This window comes from Pseudopodoces humilis, chromosome 1 (assembly GCF_049639895.1).
Source record: "Pseudopodoces humilis isolate 2021_Gansu_Grassland_sample_001 chromosome 1, ASM4963989v1, whole genome shotgun sequence".
In the NCBI taxonomy this organism is placed as follows: Eukaryota; Metazoa; Chordata; class Aves; order Passeriformes; family Paridae; genus Pseudopodoces; species Pseudopodoces humilis.
Window position 1 is genome coordinate 63,629,347 of NC_142200.1, and position 27,416 is coordinate 63,656,762.

The 27,416-nt window shown below is 40.2% G+C and overlaps 2 protein-coding genes across 3 annotated transcripts; both read left to right on the plus strand.

Moving 5' to 3' along the window:
- Positions 1-514: 514 nt before the first annotated feature.
- Positions 515-9,754, plus strand: CHMP5 (charged multivesicular body protein 5). Its single transcript, XM_005517364.3, has 8 exons — positions 515-661; positions 4,465-4,569; positions 5,290-5,336; positions 6,883-6,976; positions 7,060-7,131; positions 8,043-8,151; positions 8,523-8,635; positions 9,153-9,754. Exons 1-8 carry the CDS (start codon positions 593-595, stop codon positions 9,201-9,203), a joined length of 660 nt encoding a protein of 219 aa, XP_005517421.1. The 5' UTR covers positions 515-592; the 3' UTR covers positions 9,204-9,754.
- Positions 9,755-10,017: 263 nt separating this feature from the next.
- Positions 10,018-26,978, plus strand: BAG1 (BAG cochaperone 1). Of its 2 annotated transcripts, XM_005517365.3 has the most exons (7): positions 10,018-10,085; positions 13,983-14,111; positions 14,265-14,347; positions 15,058-15,171; positions 15,681-15,788; positions 21,160-21,222; positions 23,610-26,978. In XM_005517365.3, exons 1-7 carry the CDS (start codon positions 10,043-10,045, stop codon positions 23,697-23,699), a joined length of 630 nt encoding a protein of 209 aa, XP_005517422.1. In that variant the 5' UTR covers positions 10,018-10,042; the 3' UTR covers positions 23,700-26,978. The 2 variants fall into 2 exon arrangements, with proteins under 2 accessions (XP_005517422.1, XP_014113523.1); XM_014258048.2 differs by lacking the exon at positions 15,058-15,171.
- Positions 26,979-27,416: the final 438 nt, after the last annotated feature.

A 27,416-nucleotide genomic window follows, 5' to 3' on the forward strand; every position in this document is an offset into this window, starting at 1 on the left:
TTTTTGCCAAGCTAAACACCCCCAGCTCCCTCAGCAGCTCATGGGACTTGTACTCCAGACTCTTCATCATCTTTGTTGCCTTTCTGTGGGCTTGCTCCTGTACCTCCATGTCCTTCCTGAACTGGGGAGCCCAGGACTGGACACAGCACTCGAGGTGCGGCCTCAGCAGCGCCGAGTACAGGGGCACAATCCCTGCCCTTACCCTGCTGGCCACGCTGTTCCTGATTCATAGCGCGGTTTTGGTACACGTTTTATGTTTTCCTGGCACTTTGGACAGATCAGCTGACTGATGTGATGGGGGTGACCCTACACTGCGAGCAGGCGGTGCAGGCCCAGATGGCTACACGGGGTGCGATGAGGAAGGAAAGCGTCCCCGTGTGCGGGGCTGCTGAACCTCCGTGCGGCCCGAGGGCCCGTCCCCCCGCCGCCAGCCAGCGGGGCTGGGGGATGCGCTGCCGAGACAGCGCTTCCTGCTTCCCGCGGCCCTTCCTCCGCGGGGCGGGCCGGGGCGGGGCCGGCCGTGGCCTTCCGGGTCGGCCGGGAACGCTGCCGCCGCTGCCGGGCCCGGGAGCGACTCCGAGGCACCGCCGCCATGAACCGCTTCTTCGGCAAGGCGAAGCCGAAGGCGCCCCCGCCCAGCCTCACCGACTGCATCGGGACGGTGAGTGCCCGCCCCGGGGCGCCCGGGCCCGCTGAGCGCTGCGCGGCCGCGGCGGCCCTGGGGACGGCAGCTGTGCGTAGGTGTGAGTGAGTGTGGGGACACTGCGGTGCGTGGGCACAGTGTGTGTGCCCGTGTATGGATATGTGCATCACAGAACCACGGAATGGTTTGGAAGGGACCTTAAAGATCGCCCAGCTCCAACCCCCCCCCTGCCACGGGCAGGGACACCTTCCGCTGAAGCAGGTTACTCAGAGCCACGCCCGGCCTGTCCCTGGGCACTGTCATGTGCGGGGACACACGGTGTGTTTTGGTGAGCGTGTTTGTGTGTCCGCACACGTACACTGGGATGTGCCTGTGTATGTCCAGGCACCCATGCCTGCGTTTGTGTCCTGCGCATAGGAGCGCATCCCATGAATGGGTGCACGCAGTGAGCAGGCATGGCTCTCCTTACATGCTCATCCTCATCGATGTTCTCAGCATTTCCATCTGAGAACTCCTCTGATTGCACTACCTAACTCCTGCCGTGGCAAGCTGTGGCGAGACAGGGGCAGAAGCAAGATCACTCTCCCTATCCAGTACAGAGGGGTGTTTTGTCTCTTAGGGCTGGTAGAGTTGATGCTAAAGGTGTGCGCAGGTGGACAAATAAGCAAGCTCAGACCAAGTAAGAAATGCTCAGGAAACACGTGGCAAAACACTTACAGCTGTTGTTGTGTTGGCCTGCCTGCAAAGAGGGTTAAGAAAAAAAATGTTAAGATTTATCTTGTAATTTCATAGCCTTTTTGACTTTAAAGTTTATGAAGAAAACTGTAGCATGGTTTTGCATCTCCTCTTTTTATAAACTAATTTTAAGAACTGAAGAAAGAAAATGGAATTTCTTGAGTATTTCTGTTAGTAAACAAAGGTCAGTAATGGTTGCGGTATAAATGTAGGTTAACCAAGCTTTGTCATTGGAACCTGACAACAGTTTCCATGGAAAAATCGCAGCTTTCCTCTCAGAAGATTTATTTTGCTACCCAGTGAAGAGACTCTCTAAATGAAATACCTAATATCTGTCAGTGGTGCCTACACATCAGTCTCTTGGGTATGTGAGTGGCTGGATGGGGAGACAGAAGTGCTCATAATGTTTGTCCTGGTACTTTATCTTACTGACAAAAATCTGTATTGCTTTTTAGCAGCATTAAGCCCAAACATAACTCTAAATATATTTTGTTAGAACAGTGAATAAAGCATCTGATTGAAAGTCAGGATGAATTTTCCCATTGTTAGCATTAAACACTTTGGTGGATGACTTGAACTCCAAAATCCGAGATACTAAGTGCTTAAATTTGCTATTTTGGCAATATAAGTGGAAGAGCAGGAAGCCTTGTTTCCCTCACAAAAACTAACTCCTTATTAATCTGTTAGATTTTTCATGCTGCTTTTGCCAGTTCCATGTTAATGTCCATTTTCTAATCTTGAGGTAAATCAAAAGAAAATTTAGATAGATCGGCAGTCTGTCTTCTGCTAAGAGCTTGTTCAATCCTAAAGGAGTTTTGGGGTGCATAAAAGTGTATTTTAAACAGATGTTTTGATTTGCAACTCCAGGAATTTAGGGTTTTTTTCCTTAAAAAAATCCTGCTGAATGCAGCTTTGATCCTCTTCTAGTTGTTTGTAATTGTACGATCTGAAAGTTTGACTAGGCAAGACAGCAGATTAACTGAAAAGAAGAATTTCAGGTCCATTTTATGCATGTGATGACTTTGGCAACCAGTGATGTTACAGGGTGGTTACTAGTTGTTACTAGTAAGCATGGGGAGAAACACTTTTTTTTAGTATTTTGAAGTTTATGAATTAACTTTTTGTTACAAGTTATATGCAGTAATCTGACTTGTGAAAGGCTTTTCACAATAATGGAGTCTCTAGGATAGGTCCTGCTAAAACTACAGACATGATTAGATTGTTTATTTTAAATTACACGTGAATTATTATTGAAGAGAGTTGTGTGAGATATTAAAAAACTTGTACTATTTTTTTACAATATTAAATCCAACAGTTTGGGGGCTCAACCACTATTGCTTTTGGGGTACTATTGCATTTCTGTCTTAGACACATTTTGCTCTACCTTTTGAAAGAGTCAAATTGCTTTTTAAGATCTCTTCCCATGTTAGTGGTAATTAGCCATTAAATGGCAGTTTGGAAATGTGTTTGGTGAGAAATGATTAATGCAACATTTTGTTAAAAACATAGACAACTCTTAGGCAGTAGTCATGTCTATGTTTTGGATGTTCTTTCCTGTGTAGACAAGTTTAGTTATCTAAAATTCATTGCACTTAAAGGCAGGGTTTTTATGTTTGGCGGCAGAGCACAGTCAGATGATTCAAAGCTGTCACGAGGCCGGTAGGAGGAAAAATGCACCAGGAAGCGAAGCATTAATAATGTTTTTTAATTTTTCTTCTTTGAAAAAACACTCTAAAGTTTTTTTTCACAGTAGTAAATAGGAAACATATGAACAAAAGGTTAATAATTTTGACAGCAGTGTTAAAAACTCAGATACCCTTTCTTTTGTGTAAATTGAGGCCCTTGTGTAGCAGTGAAATGTTCCTCAGTGTGCCTTGTTTGTGAGTAATAGACAGAAGCTCTTCAAGTCCTAATACACGGTCTAGTTTTTTGAATAGATTAGATCCATTCTCCCCTCTTCTGTCCAGTCTCATTTTTAAAAGCTGAGGTCCCATGTCATGTGTGTGTGAAATTTTTACATAGTTAGTCGATGTGGGAGGTTCTGTCTCTGTTTCTTGCTAGTACTGCTTGAAAGAATCATTATATAAATAAACAAAATAATTTTTTTCTCCTGCAGAGGCCAACCTCAAAGATGCAGTTAGCTGATAAAGATCTTGAGGAGGTGCCATGCTTTAAACATACATGAGTTTTAAAATCCCAATTTTTTCTCTTTCTTGCTATTAGGAAAGTATTTGGATAATAGAAAACTTAATACAAATTTTTCAATGCCGGCTGTGCCCAGACATTTTAATGTCTTGTGTGGAAGGTTCATTTCAGATGTTTTGCTCAGGATGGCTCTGGCAAATGCATGTTGCTGTCATAGAGCAGGGTTTTAAAAGGGTCATTGAAACAGTGAAATCAAAATCCACATAATTGTACATGCTTAGCCACACCATTAGCCAGGCAGAATTGTAGATTTGCACTGATCTGTTTTATGCTATAATTGGAATGCTGTAATAATCTAATCCCTGGGGAGTCTTGGAATGAGAAGTTAATAAGCTTTATTTTCTTGTTTCCAGAGAAATGCTGGCCTAGTCATTTAATTTTAAAAAGGCCTTTTATGAATTTGTGTATGCTGTTAGATCTACCTGTACCCATGCTTGGTTATGTAATTGTTGTTTTTAACCCTCTTATGGTGAAGACTTAAAATATATTCCAAATGGCAGCTCTGTGGAATGCCAGCAGGGTACACCTAAAAGTTTTCCATTCCACTTTAGTCCCTGGCACTTTGTGTTACCAGAAGTTCTGGAATGGAGAACTGCCTTGAGTGGGTTTGCGAGGGAGCATCTCAAAATGTAGAGAATATGTTACAATGGCAGAGCTTCCTGCAGCCTCAGAGTGTTGTTTCTTGTACTCCTTCTAGAAGTTGTTTCACTTGATTCTGGGTCTGGATTCTCACAAAATCTAAATTGTTTATAAAACCACTGAGTAAAGAAACAATTCAGTTAGAAACAAAACAGAACGGAGGCAGTTCTTTTTATTGTCCCATACCCGAATAAAAGCTTAATGAATATTGTTTTCTTTGTCTTCCCCCTCATGTATTAAAGGTGGATAGCAGAGCTGAGTCAATTGACAAGAAAATTGCTAGGCTTGATGCAGAACTAGTGAAGTATAAGGATCAAATGAAGAAAATGAGAGAGGGACCTGCAAAGGTAAGAACCTTTTGTGGAATTTAAGCATGAGAGGATGTGACTCACACTCCTTGTCATGTGATTTAGCCAGTTCATCAGGTTCTTAAAACTGCATCTTGCCCTATGGATGAGAGATAAGATCCTGCTGGATTATTTTTATTAGACATACATCTTTGAACAGTGTTTTCATTGGTTTTTATTTGTTCCAGAGTATAATGTAATTCTTCCGTGACAAGTAACTTGTTTCCCTTCTTCCTTGCTACCTGAATTAAGTCTGGCAGAGAGGCTGTTTTGTTTGTCATCCAAAACAAAAAGCTCCACACTATGCCTAAAGGGAGCAGGGCAACTCATTTTTTAAGGGGATGAACTTACACTATAAAATGGATTTGAAAATAAACATATACGTATAAACCTGTTGCAGTGTTATTTTATGCTGACCATTAAAATGTGTTAATGAAAGATAGTTGTGATGGACTAAGTTTGACATTTTATTCTCCTTACTGAAAACATAAATCAGAAGCTGGAAACTGAAAGCTTATTTTCTATGAGAAGCTTTGTGTACTCTCCTGTTTTGTTAATTGTTAATGCAGACCAAATGCTGAATGTAACTATTGTTAAACTCTCAGCACTAGTAACTGAGGAGTCTTTTGGAAAACTTAAATCAAATGCATTAGGTTTAAACGGCATAATCAAGTGTAAAGTCAGATATTTTATCTAATACAACACTATTGTGTCTTTCAGAATACAGTAAAGCAGAAAGCATTGAGAGTGTTAAAGCAGAAACGAATGTAAGTTGAAACCTTTCTCAATTTGTGGTTAATAAAAGGTTGTTTACTGTAGGGGGTGGTGGCACCACTTTAGTTTCTCTTTTCAGTACTCTCCTGAGCATTCTTTAAAGAAAAATGCTGAGGAAGCCTTTCAGAAGTATCTCCTTGCATATTTATGGTTTATATGTCTGTATATAAATTTGGATTGGTGGTACAAGATAACCCGAATTTGCTCATTATTAAAAATATGTTTGGCTTCTAAACTTTCTGAGAGATTGCCTCATTTTATATTAGTAATTGATTACTGTAAATTGTGTATTTGATGACCTTGCTCTGATTTACTGGAAATTTACCTGTTCTCTATGGACACCTCTGAGGACTTGTGCAGATGTAGTGCAGGTAATTATGTCTATGCAGAAACTCCCAAATGGACAGGATAAGTGATCCTGTGGTCTGGTTTTGTCTAGTGTACTGTCTTGAAAGAGTCCAGCAAGAGATCCAAAGGAAAGAATATCAGAACATTGGAAGTGTTCAGGAGTGTTTCACTGGAATATCTCATAGTCCGTGAAATGCAAATTTTGAAAGCTGTCTGAGCCAAAGCTCACATCATCTTGTATTTCACATCCCTCAGATGAATTGTACCTTTATGGACTCACTCAATTACTTGTTAAGTATTAGTAAACTCTCACAATCCAAAATATCATATGACAAGGGCTGTGGTACTTTTGTTAGATGTTGTGAGGAGGACTGCTTGATTCTGGCTTTTAGGTTTTTTTTTTTTTCCTGGTTTTTGACTATGCTGCCAGCTGATCTTCCTTGGTGGGATTACTGGGCCCTTCGTAATAGGCTACTGTCATATCCCTCAGTCATTTCTTTCTGTTCTTGTGGAACAGTAATAGGTGAAGGCATTAGTGTCCAGCAAGTTTTGTATGTGGATCCTAGTCTTTCAGATTTCCTGCTTTCCATGTTAGAAGGAATCATGGTTCATTTTTATGCTTTTGTTCTTTTGATTAACTTAACATATTTTACATTCTTGATTTGATACAAGTTAAGCTTTGAGAAAGATGTTTTCTTAATTTTTAAAGTCTCTCTTTTCCCTGCGGTTAGTCTTAAAGGTTTCCTGTTGGTACCCTATCCTCCTCCCTGCCCTGAAAAACTCTAATGTGGAGCCATTGTGGTTTGGATAGTCTGCCAACTTTTCCATTCTCTTTACAGCATTAGTGAGCATGGCATGCATGCCTACCTTATGGTGATTAAACTTTTGCTGTATCCTCACCTACTTTGTCAATCTAGGCAAATATGGTGTTGCTGTCAGTTAAAACAAAGCTTAGTTCAGGAATAGCTTTGTTGGCTTCAAGTACACAGAAATGCATAATGGCCAGATTTTCATGAAGCTGTTTATTCTGCAGTTGTGTATAGTAAGTGAAAAAAAAAAACACACACACAAATTTGTTCCTATCTTTAGACTACTGTTGCTGGTTTTTCAGTTTTTAAAAAATTAGGAGCATTTGTGGTAATAAATATTGTAGTGTTTTAAAGCCATTATTTGCCTTTTTTTTTTAAACAGGTATGAGCAACAGAGGGATAATCTGTCACAGCAGTCTTTTAATATGGAACAAGCTAATTACACTATTCAGGCACTGAAGGATACAAAGACAACGGTACCAGTTTGTTTATCTCACACTTGTTTAATTTGTTTAATCTGTGCTATATCAGATACAAGCATGATGCTTGACTCTTCTAGGTGGATGCAATGAAACTGGGGGTGAAAGAAATGAAGAAAGCTTACAAGCAAGTCAAGATTGATCAAATTGAGGTGAGCTTTTCTAGTTTAAATAGTGAAAGAACAAAAATAGTGTACTGAAATAATGGTGAGTGGACTATGAACTTGAAGGCAAAATGACTATTTTTCTTCACATGAGTTTGTCTGTCTTTTTTATGGGACCACCATCATAATTTCTTCCTGATTTTTCTGGTACTGCATGATCAGTGGTTTGCCTTAATTGTAGTGATTATTGTTTCCTTGCTGAGCTAATCTTTAATCTCTCCTCCCCTTGCACTTCAGTATAAATGTTAGTGGATGCTTCCTGCTATGGCTTTTTTTGTCCTTTTTTGTTTTCCTATGCTAATAACATGCAGATTAGTCCTTTACCCCACCCCAGTTCAAGGCAGTGCCTGAAAAAGAACAAAACCTAAAAGAAAAAAAAAACCCAACACCCAAACAACAACAAAAGGCAACAACAAAACAAACCACAAGCCAAATATCAGCAAGGGCTGGCTTTGACTTCAGAAAATGCATAAAAAATCTCCTATAAGATCTCTAAATATAATTTCAAGTATGCTGCTACTTAAGCTCTTACCCAGTGCCAATGCTGAATTCCTTTAAGTTCTGTTTCCTTTTCTGTCTTCTATAAATGCCCTGCATTGTAAATCTTTAGGCAAATATTGTTTCCTTACCTTTACTCAAGTACAGTGCTAGTAAATATGCTAATGTATTCTCTAAATTTTTCCAGGCACAACTCAGGTTAGTGCTTATTTTGCAGATAGTAGATCTGTCTAAATTTCATACCTTATCTGCTTTTCAAGTACTCCTGTCCTGAATCTGTGTCTTGACTTGTATTAACACTGCTTCCAAAAAATGGTTTATGTGTTAAAAGAATTGTATGTTGGCATTACTAAACTGAATTTGACTAAATATGGACCAACTGAAAATTATTCTTGCTTCAGGACATACAAGATCAATTGGAAGATATGATGGAGGAAGCCAATGAAGTCCAGGAGGCACTGAGTCGTAGCTATGGAACACCAGAGATTGATGAAGATGATTTGGAAGCAGGTTAGGAAGGGGGAAGATGATTTTTTTATATTATGGAATATAAAAATCATCATACTGTCATACAGTGATTTTTTTAATTTCCTTGGTCAAATGCTGTAAATATGTTTTAAAAAGCTTTGGTAGCTTTTTTAAACATTAAAGCTGCATTTCCTTTAAGAGAAGTCACAAGAGCATAGACAAACGTGAGATACCAATGGAATGTTACAAGGCAGGGAATAAGGTTCTCTCCAGTGTGTGTTTATTTCTGACTGATGACTGATGCTGAGTCTGAATGTAAGTGTTCAGTATAAATCCTGAGTCTGTAAGAGCAACTTTCCTCTTGCAAAAGGAGCTTCTTGCATGATATTTCAACCAGCATAATTTAATTTCAGAACTGGATGCGTTAGGTGATGAGCTTTTAGCTGATGAAGACAATTCCTACTTAGATGAAGCTGCATCCGCTCCAGCAATCCCAGAGGTCACTCCTACGGACACAAAAAACAAGGTGAGTCCTTTGCTCTTTAACAGCAAAATACATTTTTGGTTGGTTTGGGTTAACCACATTGGTGTTGGTTGTTTGATATTTGGGATCCTTAATATTTTGAACAAAAAAGTGTGCTTAATGTGATGTATGTTATTTATGTATTAGATGTATAGATGCTAAATACAGAGAATTTGAGAATACATTGTACAGTATACTGAATGCTTCTTAACTGTGTTGAAAATCACTAGAATGACATTTTGTCACTCCTATAGTCACTGTCAGACTGCCAGTAGAATTTAGAGTGTACCATTACAGCTCTAGTCTTAAAACCATAAGAAAAGCTTCTGTATGTTTGCTTTTGGGGCGTTAATAGAGCTTCATAGTGAGGAAGAACACTGATGCTCTTGTTTTGATTCCAGCTGTCACACAGTGGCAATTGCGGATACAGACACTTTATAGAAGTAGTAAGGAACATTTCTGTGAAATGTTCTGGTTGCTGGAGAGTTGCTAACCCATTGCTTCTTTTTCTTTCCTACAGGATGGCGTATTGGTGGATGAATTTGGATTGCCAAAGATCCCTGCAACATAAATGTTTCAAAAGCACAATGGATACAATGAACTCTACTTTTCAAATTGTATTAAGAATATTTTTTATTTTAAAATAATTCTGGAGAACTTGTCCTTCCAGTGTAACCTTAATATCACTACATCCTAGAATGCAATATGAATGGCTGGTGGTGTTCTTTCTCTGGAGAAAGTTGTTCTACTACTGACTTCTGTTAATGGAAAATTCATCCCAGTTCCCTTCAGTGGATGCAGTCAGTCTGATAGGTTTTGATTTCCGTATCTTATGGACAAAGTAAAACGTGAAGACTAGTGGTGGCTGTTGATAGCTGAGGTTTATTTTGACTTTGTATTATGTTTTCTTTCTTGAGACTAAGATTATACGTTGCTGCTTACTCTCTGTAAAATAGTTCCCTTATTACTACGCCTGTTTGATAAAAGAACCGAAAGCAATTTTTAAACTACCGCAGTCTTGAGACTTTTATGCGATTGTACTTGTAACCTTCTTGAAAACTGCTCGGGTTATCATTAACTTTATGTATTCCGTGGAGACATAAAATCACGTAGATTAGCAGATCCCTTTGTGTGCCGTTTTTTGGCGATTAATTCCGTGCGAAGAACGGGGCGGGTGGGGCAGGTTATCAGCGTCACGTGCACAGGGTTCGCCTGGTTTGGGATGGGGAAGAAGAGGTCCCGTTCCCTCCAGGCGTGCCTCGGCCGCGTCCGCGCTGCCGTCGGGAGCCGCTCGGCGGTGCCGCTGCGAGGGCGGCCCGGGAAAGCGGCGTTCCCGTTTTCCTGCTGCGGAAGTGACGCGCTCCGGGCGCGCCCCGGCAGCGCCGCCGACGGTTCCTGTGGCGGGGCGAGATGGCGGCGCCCGGAGCCCCGGTGACCGTCACCGTCACTTACAGTAAGCGCCAGGGGCAGCGGGCGGGGGGCGCATCTCCGGCCGCGGGGGCCGCTCCCGGCCCTTCCCCGCCCCGCTGCCCGCCATCCCCGCCCGGCACGGAGCGGCACGGGGCGCTGTGGGGCAGGCGGGCCGCGGCCGCACCGGCGGTGGGGGCGAGCGGGGGCGGCCTCGGCGGGGCACAGCCCGGTCCCCGCTCCGCCTGGGACCCATCCCAGCTCCTGCCGTCCTGCCGTCATCACTCCTTACTGGCCACGGCATGCCAGTGTCTCCTCCAGCTGGATGGCAGGCGTAGGTGTGCTGCAAGGGTGGTGGTGGGAACGGGTGACACGACGGCCTTTGCCAGGGAGCGCAGAGCAGAGGTCGTCTGGGGGCGGCGAGGATCAGGATCTTAAAAGGAAGAGGTGAGGGCGCTGGGCCTGTCCAGCCTCGAGGAGAGATGACAGAGGAGACCTCGCTGATGTGAATGAATATCTGAAAGGGGGGTGCCAGGAAGATGGAGTCAGGCTCTACTCAGTGGTGCTCAGCAACAGCAATAGTTCAGCAATAGCAATGGGTAGAAACTGATGCGCAGGAAGTTCCACCTGAATATGAGGAAGATCTTTATTGTGGGAGTGACTGTGCCTTGCTAGAAGTTGACCAGAGAGGTTGTGGAGATATTCAAGAGCTGTCTGGGCACAATCCTGTGCCATTTGCTCTAGGATGACCCTGCTTGAGCAGGGAAATTGGAGCAGATAACCCACTGTGGTCCCTTCAAGCTGACCCATTCTGTGATTCTGTTGTTTGGGTCAAATTAATTTAGATGAAATATGCTGCTGAGGTCAGCACTGCGTGTTAAAAGCAGTGCTGCCTAGTAGGCTTTCTTCTGGTTTGTTGAAGAGGCTTGAATGTGTGCAGCTAGTGAGCTGCAACAGAAAGTGGTTTCTTCAGTGGGACAGGTGGGTGCTGACCTGGTGGAATGGGTCACTCAAAGGCCAGCTGACACAGTTGGGATTTTTTCCACCTCAGAAAGAAAAACCAGAAGAGGGAGAAAAAGGTGGAGAGGAAGGTAGGCTTGTATCGATAAATAAATATAAAATGTTACTGTAGATGGGTGAGAATTGCTTGGGCGTCACAGTTCTTAAAAATAAGATGGGAAACACCGTGGTTAAATTTTGAAGTGGATCTAAGTGAGACAGTAGGAGGAATGAAGAAGATAGTAAGGTATTAAATCAGCGAGGTGTTCTGCTGAGTTAGCAAAACTTAGTAATTTTTTATTGTGTTTTTTTTAAAAAAATATTTAATTGAATTCTGCCTTTGTTTCTTTTGCACTATGTTGGTAATGTTCTTTCCATCTCTAAAACTTATTTATTTCTGCTTGCTCATTAATATTTTCAAATTGTGTTTCAAATTGTTGTGTTAAAATCTTTCCTTTTATCACCTGGTAGCTTTGTTAAAGAGTCTTTGGTGAAGAATTTTGTAGAATTATCTGTTTGAATCATGATGATTCATGTGCTTTTACTAGTGCCTTCAGAGAGCTCCATTTGATCTGAGGGTTTTCATTTTGCAAAGGTGTCAGTAATTTAATGATTTGACATATTTATAATTCCAGCATCTTGTTGTTTGCCAACACCCTGCTTGTCTGAGAATGTTTTTGTCTTTCTAATTGTTTTCTTACCTGGTAATGACTTTGTCATTAATAGATAGCAAATAGAAGCCTTTGTTCAGTTTGGGCTTCACCTGTCTGATTTACACCCACAGCTGTCAGATGCAGCTCGACCACTTTGCATAAAACAATTTTAGTAAAGTTTTGTGTGCATGAGTGAAAGTGGGGAAAGAAGGAAATTAGGGCTGAGAAACAGAACAGCAGCAGAGCCACATGTGTGACTTGGTAATCTTCAAGCGTGGTGGGCGGGCCCTGGATGGACATCAGATGCCCACCAAAGCCACTCTGTCACTCCCCTCCTCATCTGGGCAGGGGACAGAAAATGCAACAAAAGGCTCGTGGCTTGAGAGAAGGGCAGGGAGAGAACATCATGGGCAAAACAGACTTAACTTGGGGACATGTAGTTATTAACATTCAAATCAGAGTAGAACAGTGATAACTAAAAGAGAAAAAACAACTTTTCCCCCAGGGTGAACTTTCCTCCTGAATTCTCTGATTCCTCCTGCCTGAGCAGTGCGGGGGAATGGGGGCTCCAGTCAGTTCATCATACGTTGCCTCTGCTGCTCCTTCCTCCTCAGGGGGAGGACTCCTCACACTCTTCCCCTGCTCCAGTGTGGGCTCCTCTCATGGATTGCAGTCCTTCCGGAGCAGACTGCTCCAGTGTGCATCCCCCACAGGGTGACAAGTCCTGCCAGCAAACCTGCTCCAGTGTGGGCTCCTTTCTCCATGGCTCTGCAAGTCCCTGCCAGAACCCTGCTCCAGCATTGGCTTCTCACAGGTTCACAGCCTCCTCTCTGGCATCCACCTGTTCTGGTGTGGGATCCTCCATGGGTTGCAGGGCCACGGCTGCTTCACCATGGTCTTCACTGTGGGCTGCAGGGGAATCTCAGCTCTGGCACCTGGAGCAACCCATGAGTTGTTTTTTATGGTGATTTCACTCTGCTGTGAATTTAAATTAAAATTTATTTACAGTCTGTCCAAAGTGGTACTCATAATTTGTAATTAAACTGGTTCTATTGTTAGACAAACTTAATCTGTTTTTTTTCCTCAGTTAATGTTTGTTTGGTTTTTTTCTTCCTCTCAAATGCTCAGGGGCAGAGCCCTTATACAAAACAGTTGCATATATCAAAAGGACCTTTTGAAATATACCAAGGTTGTATTTTGTGGTTTGGTGTTTTTACCCCTAAACAAAGTGGTAAGAAGGGTTGTTTATGGAATATGCTTGGGTGAGAGTGGCATAATGGGATTTTAAGCTTAAAATTGTCTTGGAATAACAAATTTCATTAGCACAAATTTAATTGTCACTTGTCATGTGAATGTGGGAGGCTGGAGCATTTTAAAATCAATTTTTCTAGCACTGTCCTTTGTAAAAGATATGTGCACTTTACATTAGTGGCATGAGAATAGTTTATCTTCTGGTATGTGTCAAATTCTCTCTTCCTGCAGAGTAAAAAATTCCTGTTTCGATTTCCCATGGAGCCAGAGGTGGTTGATTCCTGCGGGTGCTTTCAGATTGACAGACCTTAAGTGTGTGGCAGCAGAGGGTTGTAGAAAGGGTCTGTTGCAAAGCAGAGATTAATAAGCATACTCCTTTTCTTTCCCTAAGAACTCCCTCCTGTTTGCATGCAAGTAATCTTAGGAAGTCTGAATAGGATGCTTCATAAGTGGAAGGTGGCAGATAAACTGGGACTTCTCCAAGTGGTTATGTCTGCTTATCAGTAATGTATGGGGAGAAATAGTTTTTGTATTCCGAGAATTCTCTCTGGTTGGTGGTAGAGATGAAACAGGATAGACAATGATTGCTTGTTTCTCGTGTTTGAGGAGAAGGGAGCAAATGAAGTGATAAATTGTTTCAGATACCAAAGACTCATGTCATTAGAAGTTCCCACAAGTAGGAAGTGGGATACATCAGGAAGGTGTGGGCTTTCATGCTTTAGCTTGTGGGATGTCTGGACACTGTTTGTACTCTTAAAAAGAGAGAATAATATTTAGCAGGAGCTAAATTATGGCAGTAAAATATATCCAGTGAAACTCTTCAGGTTATATTCCAATGTAAACCAAAATTTTCAGCTGAGGTCAGTCTCTTCAAGAGGAAGTGCAGTAGAATAATTTGATTGAAAATTACGATTCTTCATGAGATTCTGTGATTTGAGAACTTTATGCATTAATGGTAATAATTATTAGAGTAATTATTAATTCTCTGTAATATTTTCTAGGTTACAATAAGTACTACTGTTACTATGTTTTTCTACTAGGTAATGAAAAGCACAGTATTCAAGTTGCTTCACAGCAAGAAAATGGTGAACCTACACTACAAGACATGGCTGTACTTATTGAACAAGTCACAGGAGTCCCAGTTCCTTTTCAGAAACTGATATACAAAGGTAACTTATAATTAAACTGCCTTGTTTCTTATAGATGATAAGCTTTTATCTTAGTCACTCTCAGGTGTCCATGTTCTGAATGTCTTCAAAAAGATTTTCTTATGCTACTGACTGTACTTTAACTGTTTTTTTCCTCTCTCATTCTTCATTTAGGAAAGTCTCTGAAAGAATTGGAACAACCATTATCAGCACTTGGTGTTAAAAACGGTTGCAAAGTCATGTTGATTGGGAAAAGGGTAAGCATTGCCTTTGGATCTTTTTTCCCCCTTAAGCTATCATCATTTTTGTCAGTAAGTCAGCTGCTGAACATAGAAACAAAGCTGCAGCATTAACTTAATTTTGTATACCTATCCACAAAGTTGAGTTCAATCTCTTGTTACACTGCATATAACTGCAGTTTGTACTTTTCTGAAATTACATTATTGACTGGCTTCTGCTTTACATTATTGACAAGACTCTGCCTAATCTGTGATCAGTGCTCATGAACCTTCTTTGTACTGATGACCTTATCTGCTCATTTTATTTTTCTGGTTTTAAAAAAACTTTCCCAACTGTAGCTACTGAATCTTGATCATATGAGTTATTTCTGGTGAAATGATTTGTGGGTGGCTTTGCTAGTTGAGGATGAGGTAATATTGTGATGTAAATGTTGCCTATACTTTAGAAATTAAAAATTGACAAGAAAAAAAAAATGGCATTTTTCCTTTTTCCTTCAAACTAATCTCATTAAATGTGTTTATATACATTGCTGATTTAAGTATATTTGTAATTAAGCTTTGGAAGAAGCTTATTTGGTAGGTATTGAGATATGGAAAGAATAGCCACAGTGTAGTGTGTATTCTAAACCTTCAGAAGCCTTTATGTCTTTATCAGCACTTCTGCTTTTTAGCTGCATTGTATCTTTATTTGTTCCTTAGTTGTGAATGTTGTACTTTTGAATACACAGAATAGTCCAGAAGAGGAGGCTGAATTAAAGAAGCTAAAAGATTTGGAGAAGTCAGTGGAGCAAATAGCTAATAAGTTAGAGGAAGTTAATAAAGAGTTCACAAGTATCCAGAAGGTATGGCAGTTTTGTATAACTTTATATCTTTGCAAAGCAGTTTTGCAGGTATGTCTGTTAAAAAAAAACCCAAACAAAACAGTTTGAACGTTTTTGAGTAGTCAGTAATAGGCTGTCGCTCCTACAAGTCCAAGAGTCAGTAATACTTAGTGAGTTCCAAATGCTATTTATGAGTTTGCTAAATAGAGACATGGCACTGTTTGGAAAAGGGTAAATATTGTTTCGTATGGGATAAATTACGTTATTTTTATCTGGAAAAACTTGGAGTTCTCTCAAAGTCCAAAGAAGAAGGTCTATTACATGTTTATAATTTTAGTAAACCTAACATATCTTGCATTTACCGTGTCAAAAATTGATAAAATACAGAAGAATACAGATTAAGATTGGAGTCCCTATCATGCTTGAAAATACAGAAACTGTAAAAGATACTTTCTGCTGTTGTGGATTAATGGATTTTCTAAGGTGGGTATTGTGTAGGGTAGGGGATAATTTTGTTTTTTCTTCTTCAGGGATTTTTAGCAAAGGATCTCCAAGCAGAAGCACTGAAACAGCTGGACAAGAGGATAAAAGGAACTGCAGAGCAGTTCATGAAGACACTTGAACAGATTGATGCCATTGTAAGTAACTAACTGCAGAAGAAGGTTAAATCCCAACAGAAACTTACTTGATATTTTAATGTACTAAGAAATTTATTTTTGGCTATCCAAGTGCTTCACAGTCATTAGTGGATCATAACCTTACATTACATTTCCAGAGTATAATGTACTTATTCCTGTATCATGTAGTAGCTGAGAGCTGGATGAGAATAAGGGTCTTGTACAGAGATAAATAGAAGATTGCTCCAGCCAGGGTGTTTCCTTACTCTGTTTCTCTGTCTGCTGGTCATTCTCTGTAAACCTCATTATATAATTATGTTGCATATCAAGATCATAATTGCCTGCTCTGAAGGGAAAAATACTGCTTTTCTGTGGTAGTGGTGTCTTTGGGTCTCCTCCTTGGTACAGTGACCTTTTTTAGGATTTTTTTTTTCAGAAATATGCCATGCAAATACCTGTAACTGATGAAACAAATGTAGTTAGTTTGATGGACTCTTTGAAGAAGTTCAGCAGTGGGCTAAATCAGAGTAATGATTTGAACTGGCCATCATCAAATGCTATGTAATATGGATGTGTTCCTGGGAATGGTGGGAAGCTTACTAACTAATTGCCTGCTTTTGTATTGTGAGCCTATGATGATAATATAGTCTTTGCTGTGTGTTAAAGCCATTTTTTTTAAAAATTGCTCTATTCTAAGTATTTTGAAGTCTTCAAATTTCTTTTTCCTTTTGTGCCTCTTATAAAGGAGAATATTGTGCTGGCAGTTATTAGTTGAATACTGTTAGACAGCAAAAGACTTTATATAACTGATTCCTTGTTTGAAGAGGCAGATTTACTACATGTTGTCATGAAAATATCAATAAGGTGACAACTGTCTCAGTTGGATGGGGTTAAAGTTTATTTCTGACTCCCTTCAATTTTTGATACCAAATCCTATTTAGAAAAAAACTCAGTACTTGTAGTCTGGCATGCAATTCTGGAACCCAGCGGGCAGTTTTGTAAAGCTGTTTCACTGCTTCCTGATGAATCCAAACTGAATTTCCCAAGTTTACTTTTAACTCTGGTACTTTTTGTGTGGTTTAAACAGAAAGCATGCTGTGATTTATCTCCTTTCCTAAAGTATTCTAAATAGTACTGGACAAGGGATTTTAGGTCTAGTACAGCATTTTTGTTGTTTTTTTTTTTTTACTGAGGATTTGTATTACTGATTATTGCAGTTACATTGCACATATTTGTTTCTTTTAATATACAAAGCTAGCTGTGAGATTTGTCATGAAAACTGGACTAATGTGCAATCTTGCAGATGAAATACATGTAGGTGGGTGGAATCTTTACATAAAATGTGGGCGTTCAGAATGCTGGTATTACACCAGGTCAGATAAACAGGCCACCAGCTTACTGAGGCAGCACTCAGCTGTACTGTGGTTGTGCAGTGTATGGAGGCAGCAGTGCAGAATGGTAATGAGGGGTGTATGAACAATAAATTAGTTCCACTGGAATAAAAAATGGCAGATAGAAATGCAAAGCAGTAAAGTATTCTATTGTAGAATTGGTTTATACAAGTAATTAGTGTTCTTTTCAGCAACCGAGTAAAAAGCTGGTTCTGACACATCTGTTAAATGCTACTGAACATATAGAGGTGCTGTTGATTGAGTTCAACAGCATGTTAAAAAATTCTGAGGGGGAAAATGTGATTGACTGAGAAGAATGAATGATGCATTGTAGAAGTCAAACATACCATCAAGCTCACACTACGAATGTTCCAATTTTTTTCTTTCTCAGAATGTTCGCAGCTCATTAAGGTGTCTCAGCTGCTGTGTGTTATTTGGTTCACTCAAAATTGTACAGTTAGATGCAAAATGAAATTTTGGTTGGTTACAGAAGATAAGGGTGAGAAAGCCTGTATATTTTCTTTCTATTCTAGGAGTATAACTCTCTTACTGGTAACAGACAAGCTCATTAATTAGAGGAGCTGAGTTGGGAACTGAACTAGACACCATGCATTCAACAATTGTGAATTTAAAAGATGGAATTTGGAAGGTGGAGAAGTTTATAGTCATACAGTAGTGGGGTGTGAGAGAAAAAATACAGTGTTGTCACTGCCAGAGATGTGAAAGAAAGTTATGAAGTAGAATGCTTTTTGGTAGAGCATCTGTATCTTAAGCATAGTAACATAATTGCAACATAAACCTAAATGTGTTTAAACAGCTACTGCTTTCATTGCCTCTTACAAAATTTTAATTTGTCTGACACAGTCAGACAGTGCCATTAGCCACAGATCTTGGAAGTTTTCTTCAGGAAGAATGCAATTGAGTCTTGCTCAATACTTGAAGATTTGTGTATGTGCATTTGCACATGTGCTGTTTATTTCATCAGTTAGACATTTGGTCCAGAAATTGAAGTCAAAATACACTATTTCAAATCTCAGTGAGAAGAACACAGGAAATGCTTTACTTGGTCATCTGGCTCAGGTTTTTAAATATCTCAAAGTCTTTTTCAAAAAAAAGCAAAATTTTTCTGAGATCAGTAGGAATATATTAATCCATGGTCATGACAGTATGTACTTGTGAACCAGCTCTGATTTAATGAATGTTTTCTCCAATATCGCAGTGTGAGCACTCACTTTTATCCTCAAGACGGTCTTCTATTAAATAGCAGATTTTTTTAATCTAGAAAGACAATATTGAACAGATTATTCTAAGAATTGAAAAAAAGCTTTCTCTTCTGAAATACCAGTCACTGATTTTGTTAACATAAGTTCACAACAAATCTGTCAAGTTGCATCTATTGAGGACATTGGTAATGCTGTCGACTCATAGTTGTGCTCTGGTGGCTCATCCTCCTTTCCCGAGGATTTTTTTTAATTATAGTTCCTCTGTAGAACTTACTTAAATTACCATGCTGTTCTGATGAAATTTAACTGGCTTCTTGTCTCTGCTATACTTGTCATTGGGTAAATTCATACAAAATTAGTATTTCAAGGATTAAAAGAAAGAAATATTCTGAAAAAAACCCATCACTGTTCCTGTAACAAACATTTCCCAGACGTCTGGGAAGTTTTTCCATGTACAATAAGATGAGACCCTATTACTAAACTTTTTGATTTTATCTGGATCAATAAAAATGTGATAAGCATTTCCTACTATAATTCTTTAACCTCTTAGCATGAGTTGTAAACATGAAATCAGGTCTTCAGAGCAAGGTATTTCTAAAGCTCAAGGAGCATTGTCATGTGAAAAGGGAGGTTTTCTCCAGCCCTTTCTGTTTGATTTGTTTCTGTTTGATTTGTGATTTGTGTTGTCAAACAAAACCCCAAAGCTCAGGTTAGCTGAGACCCTCGTGCCCCACCAGTCTGTCAGTGTTCTGTTATGGGGACCTTCCCTGAGCAGTCCACTTGATGGGAGGGTGGTTCAGCTGACTTGCTTGGGGTCACATGCAACCAGAGAGGCTCCTTCTGGACCTCCACACCTTTGATTGGTCTGTTGGTGCCCCAGGCAAGTTTCAGGGACAAGTTCAGGACACAACAGCTTAACAAGGACCTCCCCCTGGGTATCCACAGTCAAATATATTACCTGCTGCCAGTGACTGTAAGTGCCCTTGAAGGATTCACTTTACCAGTTTATGGAATAACCTTCCTTTATTAATACAATGGAAAACTCTGACAGGATTGCTGGTGGTAGTATCTGGCTGCAAAAACATGTTTGAAGCAATATACTAACCAGCTCTAATCCCCAAAAATGGAGTCTTCCCTATTTTTATGCCATTTTTAAGTTACTCTTATACTAATTTTATGTTTAGGTGGAGCTAGAGTGACTAGTCATGCATCATGTTCAGTGTGGGGTGGTTGTACTTTGGAGGTGGGTAATGTCAGTATTCTGGGGTGACCTTTGGGGCTGGAGCTATACATTAGAATGGCATCCAAGGTAAACTTTGGAATGGAGGTGGGCATCTGTGATCTTGCCACGGTTGCTGGTTCAACAGCAGGAAATCTTTTTCCTTCCTTGGCTGACAGCTGTTAAGTGGCTTATCAGCTACAAGGTACCACCATGTTCCTCCTCTTGCAGGATTTGGACAGACCCTGGCCATGGTGTCTCCAGTCCACCTCTTTTTAGGCCCCCATAGTGTGTATTGTGTGTGGGAAGTTGGGCATGCTGACCACATTCCATCCAGAGAGCAGCAACTGCATTTTCTCCCTATAATTTCCCATGTTGTTATATCTGGGTTGGTAACTTTCCACCCTGCTCCATCCTCCATTTCATCCCCCCTTAGCCTGTATGCTGAGTACAGTTTTTATAACTTTCCTACCAAGTTTCAGTAATGGAAACTAGGCTGTAGCTTTCTACTCCAGCTATTATGCTGTTAGGGCCAAAGGGGGAAACAGCAGTTTACAGAAATACCTCTGAGGAGATAAGGAATATTCCCATAGGGAGGTGTCATGGCCTGCAGCTCAGCTGAAGTGCCTCACACCAGTGCACACAGCATGGGCAACAAAACAGAGGAGTAAAATCCATTTGTCTGAACAACAAAATAAAAGAACACCTTTATTTTTTTTGTTTTGTTTGTTGTGTGATTTTTACAAACGTTTATATATCTAAACCTCCCAGCTGTGCTCACATTTTGGCTGAAATGAAACAGATAATGTTAGGAAAGCCTAGGTATTCTTGGTCTGGAGTTAGGGTGGAAAATAAAAGGTAAACTAGTGAGAAACTCCCAAGATTTTTATCTGTCTTTACCAGTGAGAACACAGTGTTTTTAAGAATGTTCACATAAACTTCATATAACGATAATAATCTGTACAGGTGTTTTACCTGTTTAAAAAAAAAAAAAATCATAAACCTGAGCACCATTCCTCAGCAGCACCCAAATTTCACATAGCTCGAAAAGGACAAAGCATATAACACTGGCCAGGATGACATACATGAACGTAATGGGGAGTAGGAGTACAGAAAATAATGCAGTTTGAATTAAGTTAAAAGCTGACATTGTGTAACACTTCACATCTGTTGCCTTCCATGAAAACATTGCGGAGATGCCAAGTGATTGAGTTAATGTATTTGTAAGAAATTTGTTCATGTTATAATCTCTGAAAAAAACCCTGAGGATGAAGCTCAGCTGAAGAGTTAACACACACCACAGCAGAAAAAGCACTGTGTGTAGTCTGTTGTTCTATATTCCCTAAAGAAACATGGTAGATTTGCTAGCTCTGTTCTTTGCAGTCAGCATGCTGCATCCCTGACTTTTTTAATAACTTTTTCTTTCCTGTGTAATCACCCTTACTGAGTGGGCATGGCATTTTCAGGATGCCTATTCAGAAGATTCTTTGATAACTCCAGTTTTTGCTGTAAGTCTAATATGTTCATTTCAGCATTAACCTGCATCAACTTGTTTGCAGAATTTGCCAGAGAATTTCAGTGACTGCAAACTGAAAAAGAAGGGGTTGGTGAAGAGGGTCCAGGTGAGTTTTCTTGATTGTTTTTGGTTTTTTTCCCTTTTTTTTTTTCTCCATAAATGCTGGGCACTTAGATGCCAAGAGTTTGTGGAAATGAGCTGTTCAGACTTTTTCAGTGTTTGTTCTTACGCTGGTATTTTGTATGACTTCCCTTTGAGAGGTATTTAATAGCTTTATAAAACAGCACACAAAATACAGATTTTCATAGTTCATGCTGTTTTCAGATAATGTTTGTCATTTACATTAGTGGTTTGTCTTATGGCTGCCTGACAATGTGAAGTAATCCTCATAACTTGTAAAGATATCAGGATTGATCATTCCTCCTCTTTTGAATCTTGGAGGACTGGAGTAATGACTGAGGTCTGGGCACAAGGATGCAGTGAACTGGACCTCCTGCTGACCTACTCCTGACCTTGCCAGGGGTGTTCTTTAGAAAATTTAGCTTCTATTGCAATGCACCAACTTTCTTCGGAGAGTAGGTCTTTAAGATCTGTACAGCAGAGTAGCTGTGCTGGGGATGGAGGGTTTAATTGCTTTGCTATGGTATGATCCTTGTTAATTCCTAGGCATTGTTTTCTCAGAGACCTTGAACTGAAAGTTGGTTAATAAATACTGGAATTCAGCTCCCTCTACTTAAACTTGCATAAATGAATGGTGATGCTACTTGTACAAATGTTTTTATTTGTACTGTGTCAGCTTTAGTGCCAAGTTGGGCTCCTAAAAATTGTTTGTGGAAGTACCTTGCATTCATATGTAGAGTTGAATGATTTTTTCTTTTACTGTAACCTTATTAAACACTTCCTATTGATGTTTCACAAGTTTTTTAGAATAGTCATATATTTTAGAGGAAGGCCCACCAAGAAGTACTTCTTCATAGGAGAAACGGTTTTAGTTGCAGCTTTAGGGACAAAGGACTTTGTACTCAGTTATTGAGATAGATTCAGTTAATGCAAATGGAAATGAAGGTGGTTGCTGGTGTGGCTGTGTTATGTGGAGGTTCTGAACGCGCTCTTGATTCCATGTGCCCAACCAGGGCAGCAAAACTTGTAATAGGCTGGTGGCTACCAACTTAGTAGAAGCTACTGGATCTCTGCTCTTGGGTGAAGTTACAGCAGAAGTAAGTGGGGCTTTGTATAAGAACTGCTGTTAAAGCATAGAATAGGTTCTGTTGAGCAGAGATCAGAATTACTTATGTGCTTTTTATAGGCACAGCATTATGCAGCTGTGGGTTATGAACCCTTTGAGGACTGCAGAAGAATCCTAAGGGGTTTCAGATCAGAGCTGTCAACAACGGTTTGTTTTTCCAGAGCAAGAACAAGAAAACAGTGGCAAGTTATGCTTGTTATTCTTAAGTATCCATGAAAGCAAGGGAGAGCTGTTAACTGTCTTCTACTGCTGGCAGTCACACATCTTCCAGGGTGTGGAGATAAATATGAAACAGTAGCAGCCAGCAATTGCAGTTATTACCACCTTCACTTTTTCATTACTCAAGTTCTTACAGACGTGTGTTGATGACAGCTCAAGGGATTGGTTGGAAACAGATGATTCCAAGCAGTGTGATGATTGAGGAACATTCACATGGCATAACAGTTTGCTGCTTTAGAAGGAGAGTGCTTTCTTAGTATAATTTTAATGTAAATAGCATGAAATGTCTGGTTTGACTGTCTGAGTCTGGTGCAGACATAGCAAAAATGAAGGCAAGGTGCAAATAGCTAATGGGAGAACCTTTCTCAGAAAGTGCAGTGTACTTGCATACCTTGGGGTTGGCCTAAAACAGTTTATTGGTTTAAAGTGCTGGCATGTTGTGCTGTGTACAGCCCAAACAAAGTGACCAGAGGCTGCTGGTGCACCCAAAAAGGACTGCCCTTTTTGGAATGGGGCCTTCTGTATTTTGAGGAACACCAGCTACTGATGAAGATGAAGGTTCAGTGGTGCCTTATAGTCTTAAGAAGTAGAAAAGGTCTTGGTTTAATGAAAGCTTGTTTTACATTTGACTGAGCAGGTTTTTCCCTCCCAGCCTTGGCCTCTGAAGTACATGTTTTAGAAAGGAGCTTAGAAATCATGTTTCAAACTGAATGAAGCACTAACTTGTCTGAACCTTTATGTTTCCTCTTGTTGTTTAAGAACTTTGGATCAACTGAAAATACATCAGCATCAGGACTGGTGATGGTGGGCAGCCATGCTATTATCCTTATTAGCCTTATCCAGTGTCATGTTTCTGTTGGATTCTGCGTAAATGCAGGTGTACATAAGCTATTACCAAAACAACTGGAAAGTGGTTGTTGAGTTGACTTCTTCAAACTCATGATAGAAACTGCACTTCCAGTTCTTCAAAAATACCTCCTGGTGCCAAACTCTGTATCCAATAACATTTGTTTGCTTTTTATTCTCAGGTTTTTCTTGCCCAGTGTGATACCATTGAAGGGAATATTGGTCAAGAAATGGACAAGCTACAGTCAAAGAATTTGGCACTGGCAGAATGAGGCATCGCCTTGCATAATTAGGAAACATAATTGCTCTATGAGCAAGAAGAAAAGTTTGCTCTTTGTTTTGGAGCACATATCCAGCTTCCTTTTTTTTTTTTTTCCCCCCCAGCCCAGTCTGTTAGACTGGTACCAGTAAATCATTTCTTGCTGGTTGTCTTGTTTGCCGCTTGGTTAGAACTAATATTTTGAAAAGAAAATCCTTCCTGAAGAATGGCTGAACTAATCTTTGTGATGAATTGTGTATCTTATGGATGATAAAATAGTTTAGTTACACTAAGTTATGAAGTTTTCAGTGGTGGGCAAATGTCTGATATATCTTTGAATTTATTTACAGCTCAAATCAAAGAAGGTCTATAATCGTACAAGTGCTGTAAGTTGCAGTTATAGGACTTCAGCTTGATTGAAAAAGGCAAACTGAGACAACATCTGGGAAAGTTGAACATTCTAGTAGACAGTTCAGAGCAATAAAAAACCCCTACGCATTTGTATCTACTTAATGTTTGTATGCATTTATAAATATAAGAAAGCTTGACTATAAGGGAGTCGTACCTATTTTAGCCTTAAATTGTCATAATAAATGGAATGTACTGTAACATGTATGGTACTTAATTTTGAGTAGTGCTTTAAGTTGTTACTGAGCTCCTTGATACAGATGTATGTTTTTTACACAGATTTCTGATGTACTGTGGTTTTTATAGATTATTTGTATTTTTATTATTTGTGTTCTGTCTTGAGTTATGTTGAGAAATGAAATGGGATTACTCATGCTGCTCAAATACCAAGGGTTCAGTTCAAGCAAGGTATAACTAAGGAGCTGTTTTGAAAGTTTTTTTATACTTTTTTCTGAATTTACTGAACACATGATGCTATATTTAATGGGAAAATGCAGTGATTATTCCAGTGTGTTAAGGCAATCAGTGAATTTTTTAACATGTTGCAAAGAGACACAGGTTTATTTTAGCAATGCCGTCTGTGTGAGGGTTATGACTGAGTCTCACGGTCAGATATGTGCCATGCTTAACCTTCTCTGTTAGGTGAGAAGTCAGCTTTTCCAGGAGACAGAAACTTTGAGTAGGTACAGCCAGCTTTGCAGTGCTTGCTCAGAGGTTCCGAGCAGACTGTGGAGTGTGTCAGCCTGTAGGTAACATGAAAGTACAGGAGCTGCTTTTTCACTGATGCTGCTCCTTGGGAGGTCAGCCAGATACACAGTGGCTGGCAAAGCAGGGACTGGTAAGGAGCCTCTTTCTGTGCAAGAAATAAACTCTTCATCCCAAATGAGTCAGACTGAGAATGTCTAGAACTGGCCCTTAAGTAGTGAGCCACTATCCATATGTTCTAAGGTTAGCTGTCCTTCAAGATAAAAATAGGAAATGTGTGTAAGAAGATCTTGACTTCTGATAAGTTATAAAACTTAAATAATACCTGAAGTGTTATTATTACAGTATTGTCTTTCATGTTCGTAATTGGAGGAACATATATTTTTTTTAGTGAAAAATGCCATTGAACAAATGAAGTGATAGCTGTGCATTAGAAAGGGTCACTTGTATTCTAAAAATGCAGGTTGACCATGCCAAGATTTGAATTGCCGTGTTTTTTGCTGTTAACCAATTACTCCAAGCTTATATTTTTTTCCTTATGAAATTCTCTTGTCAGCATCTGCAGGGGATTTCATTGTCTAGACTCCTAGGAACCTTATCTATCATCTTAGGATTTGGTATGGTAGGACTGTGGAAGTTTTTTCCAGGCTAGGCTAAGTAGTCTGTCGTGCTGAACTTTCCCAGCACTTTAAGGTCAGGAGGAGGAAGCGTTTGTTGTAGGCATTTTTGTGAAGCCCAGCCTAGCCTGTGGCTGCTTCTGGACCAGATTCAGCTAACTCTTAAACCACCAGCAACACATGCCTAATTCAGGGAATGCAAAATCAACCACTTTCCTATGACGGAAAGGATCCTCACCCTCCCAAATGTGAGTTCTCAAAGGCGTTGAGCTTTCGCAGGTGCACGTATAATAAGCAGGTATCCTTTGCCCATGGAGAGAAGTGGGAGCTGTGGTTATGGCTGGACTGTGTCCATTTCTACTGTTCCTGTGTAGTTTTCTCCTGGGTGAGGACATTAACAGGCAGACATTGTCTTCCCAGCAGTCTTTTTCAGAAATTGCTGCTTCCTTAGATGTGCTTGTGTCAGTACATCTTCAGCCTGTCTCAGAGCAAGGTGGGTTAACTTCAGGATGTTCCATAGCAGATCTTTTGATGGCCTGGTCCTTTGAGGCAAAGAGAGTGAACCTCTCCCACCAGCACATCTGTATTCAGCAGAGGATGGGTGTCTTGAGCTAAACTTACCTTGCAGTTCTAAGTGGTTTGGTTTCTAGGACAAAAGTATGTGTATGAATGAAGACCAACTTCTGCAGCATAAATTGTTTTGTCTTCCAAATATAAAAATGAGTTGATTTGTTTTGGAAAACAGTTGGTTGTATTTAGAATTATCCAAGACATTCTAGAGTGAATTGAATTGAATACTTAGTTTTGGAGAGGGAAGTTGTAAACTTTTTTTTGTCATAATAGCCTTAAATTCAGTAAAAGCAAGCATCTCTGCTTTTCAAAAGTGCAGCAGACTGCAATTGTGGGAGGAAGGGAAAGGAAGAGGCAATTTAAAATATTCTTCAGAATTTGTAAATATAAATAATCAAGCTTAAGCTATAGTCTCACTGATTCTGTAGTCCAGGTGTACTGTGATACCTGTTTTGCTACCGAATCATTTCCTCAGCGCAACAGTCCGCCATGATCATGTCAAAACAGAAGTTACTCCCTTTTGCCTTAGTTGCACTTATCCCATCGTCTTCCTCCAGTTGCTGTGTTGCTCTGGCTGTGTTTACACACCTTGGACTTGCCATCCTGGCAAAATGTACCACAGGATTTGTCTTTTATCAAAATGGAAATTGAATTGCACACGTCCTTGGCCTGTTTTCTCTCCCAGATCCCGTGGGCTGGTGTGGGATGAACCAAACCCAACTCAGGGAAATGTGGAGTCTGGAGCCATGGGATGGGTTGCTCTCCAGAAACAGCACAAAATTATAGTGGCATCCTCCATGACCAAGTCCTCTGGAAGGTAATGTCGCTGTAAGCCTGGAGCAACACTTTTTCTAATGGACACTCGTGGTTTGGAGTGGAGCACTTGACACCGTGGAAATTGGCACTAGATTTGTTTTGGTTTTTTTTTTTTTGTTAACTTACATTATTGTACTGTGATAAATGAAAAGATAAAAATAAAACATTGAAAGTTGTCTGCTGTCCTTGGTCACGTTGTAGTCACTAAATTCTGTATTTGGGCTGTATTTTAGTGGGGAAGATGCACACTGCTCTAGCTGCTGTGTGTGCTGGTGCAGGGCAGTGAGTGGGGCCTTCCGCAGGGTGCCGTGATCTGGGGCCTCCGGTATCCCATTGGACTGACAACGAGACAGAGCTTTAAAAAAGCTGGGTTGGTAGATGTTTTCTTTTGTTTTGCTTTGTTTTATTAAAAAACCAAACCAACAAACACTAAACCAAAAAACCATAAAGTACTTTACGCAGTTGTGTTGCACATTGTGCATTAGAAGAGGTTGTCCAGAGAGGGTGTGGAGTCTTCCTCACTGAAGGTATTGAAGAAGCATCTGGACACAATCCTGCGCCGGGCAGGTTGGACCAGATGACCCGCTGTAATTCCGTGTTTTCTGGATCTGGAT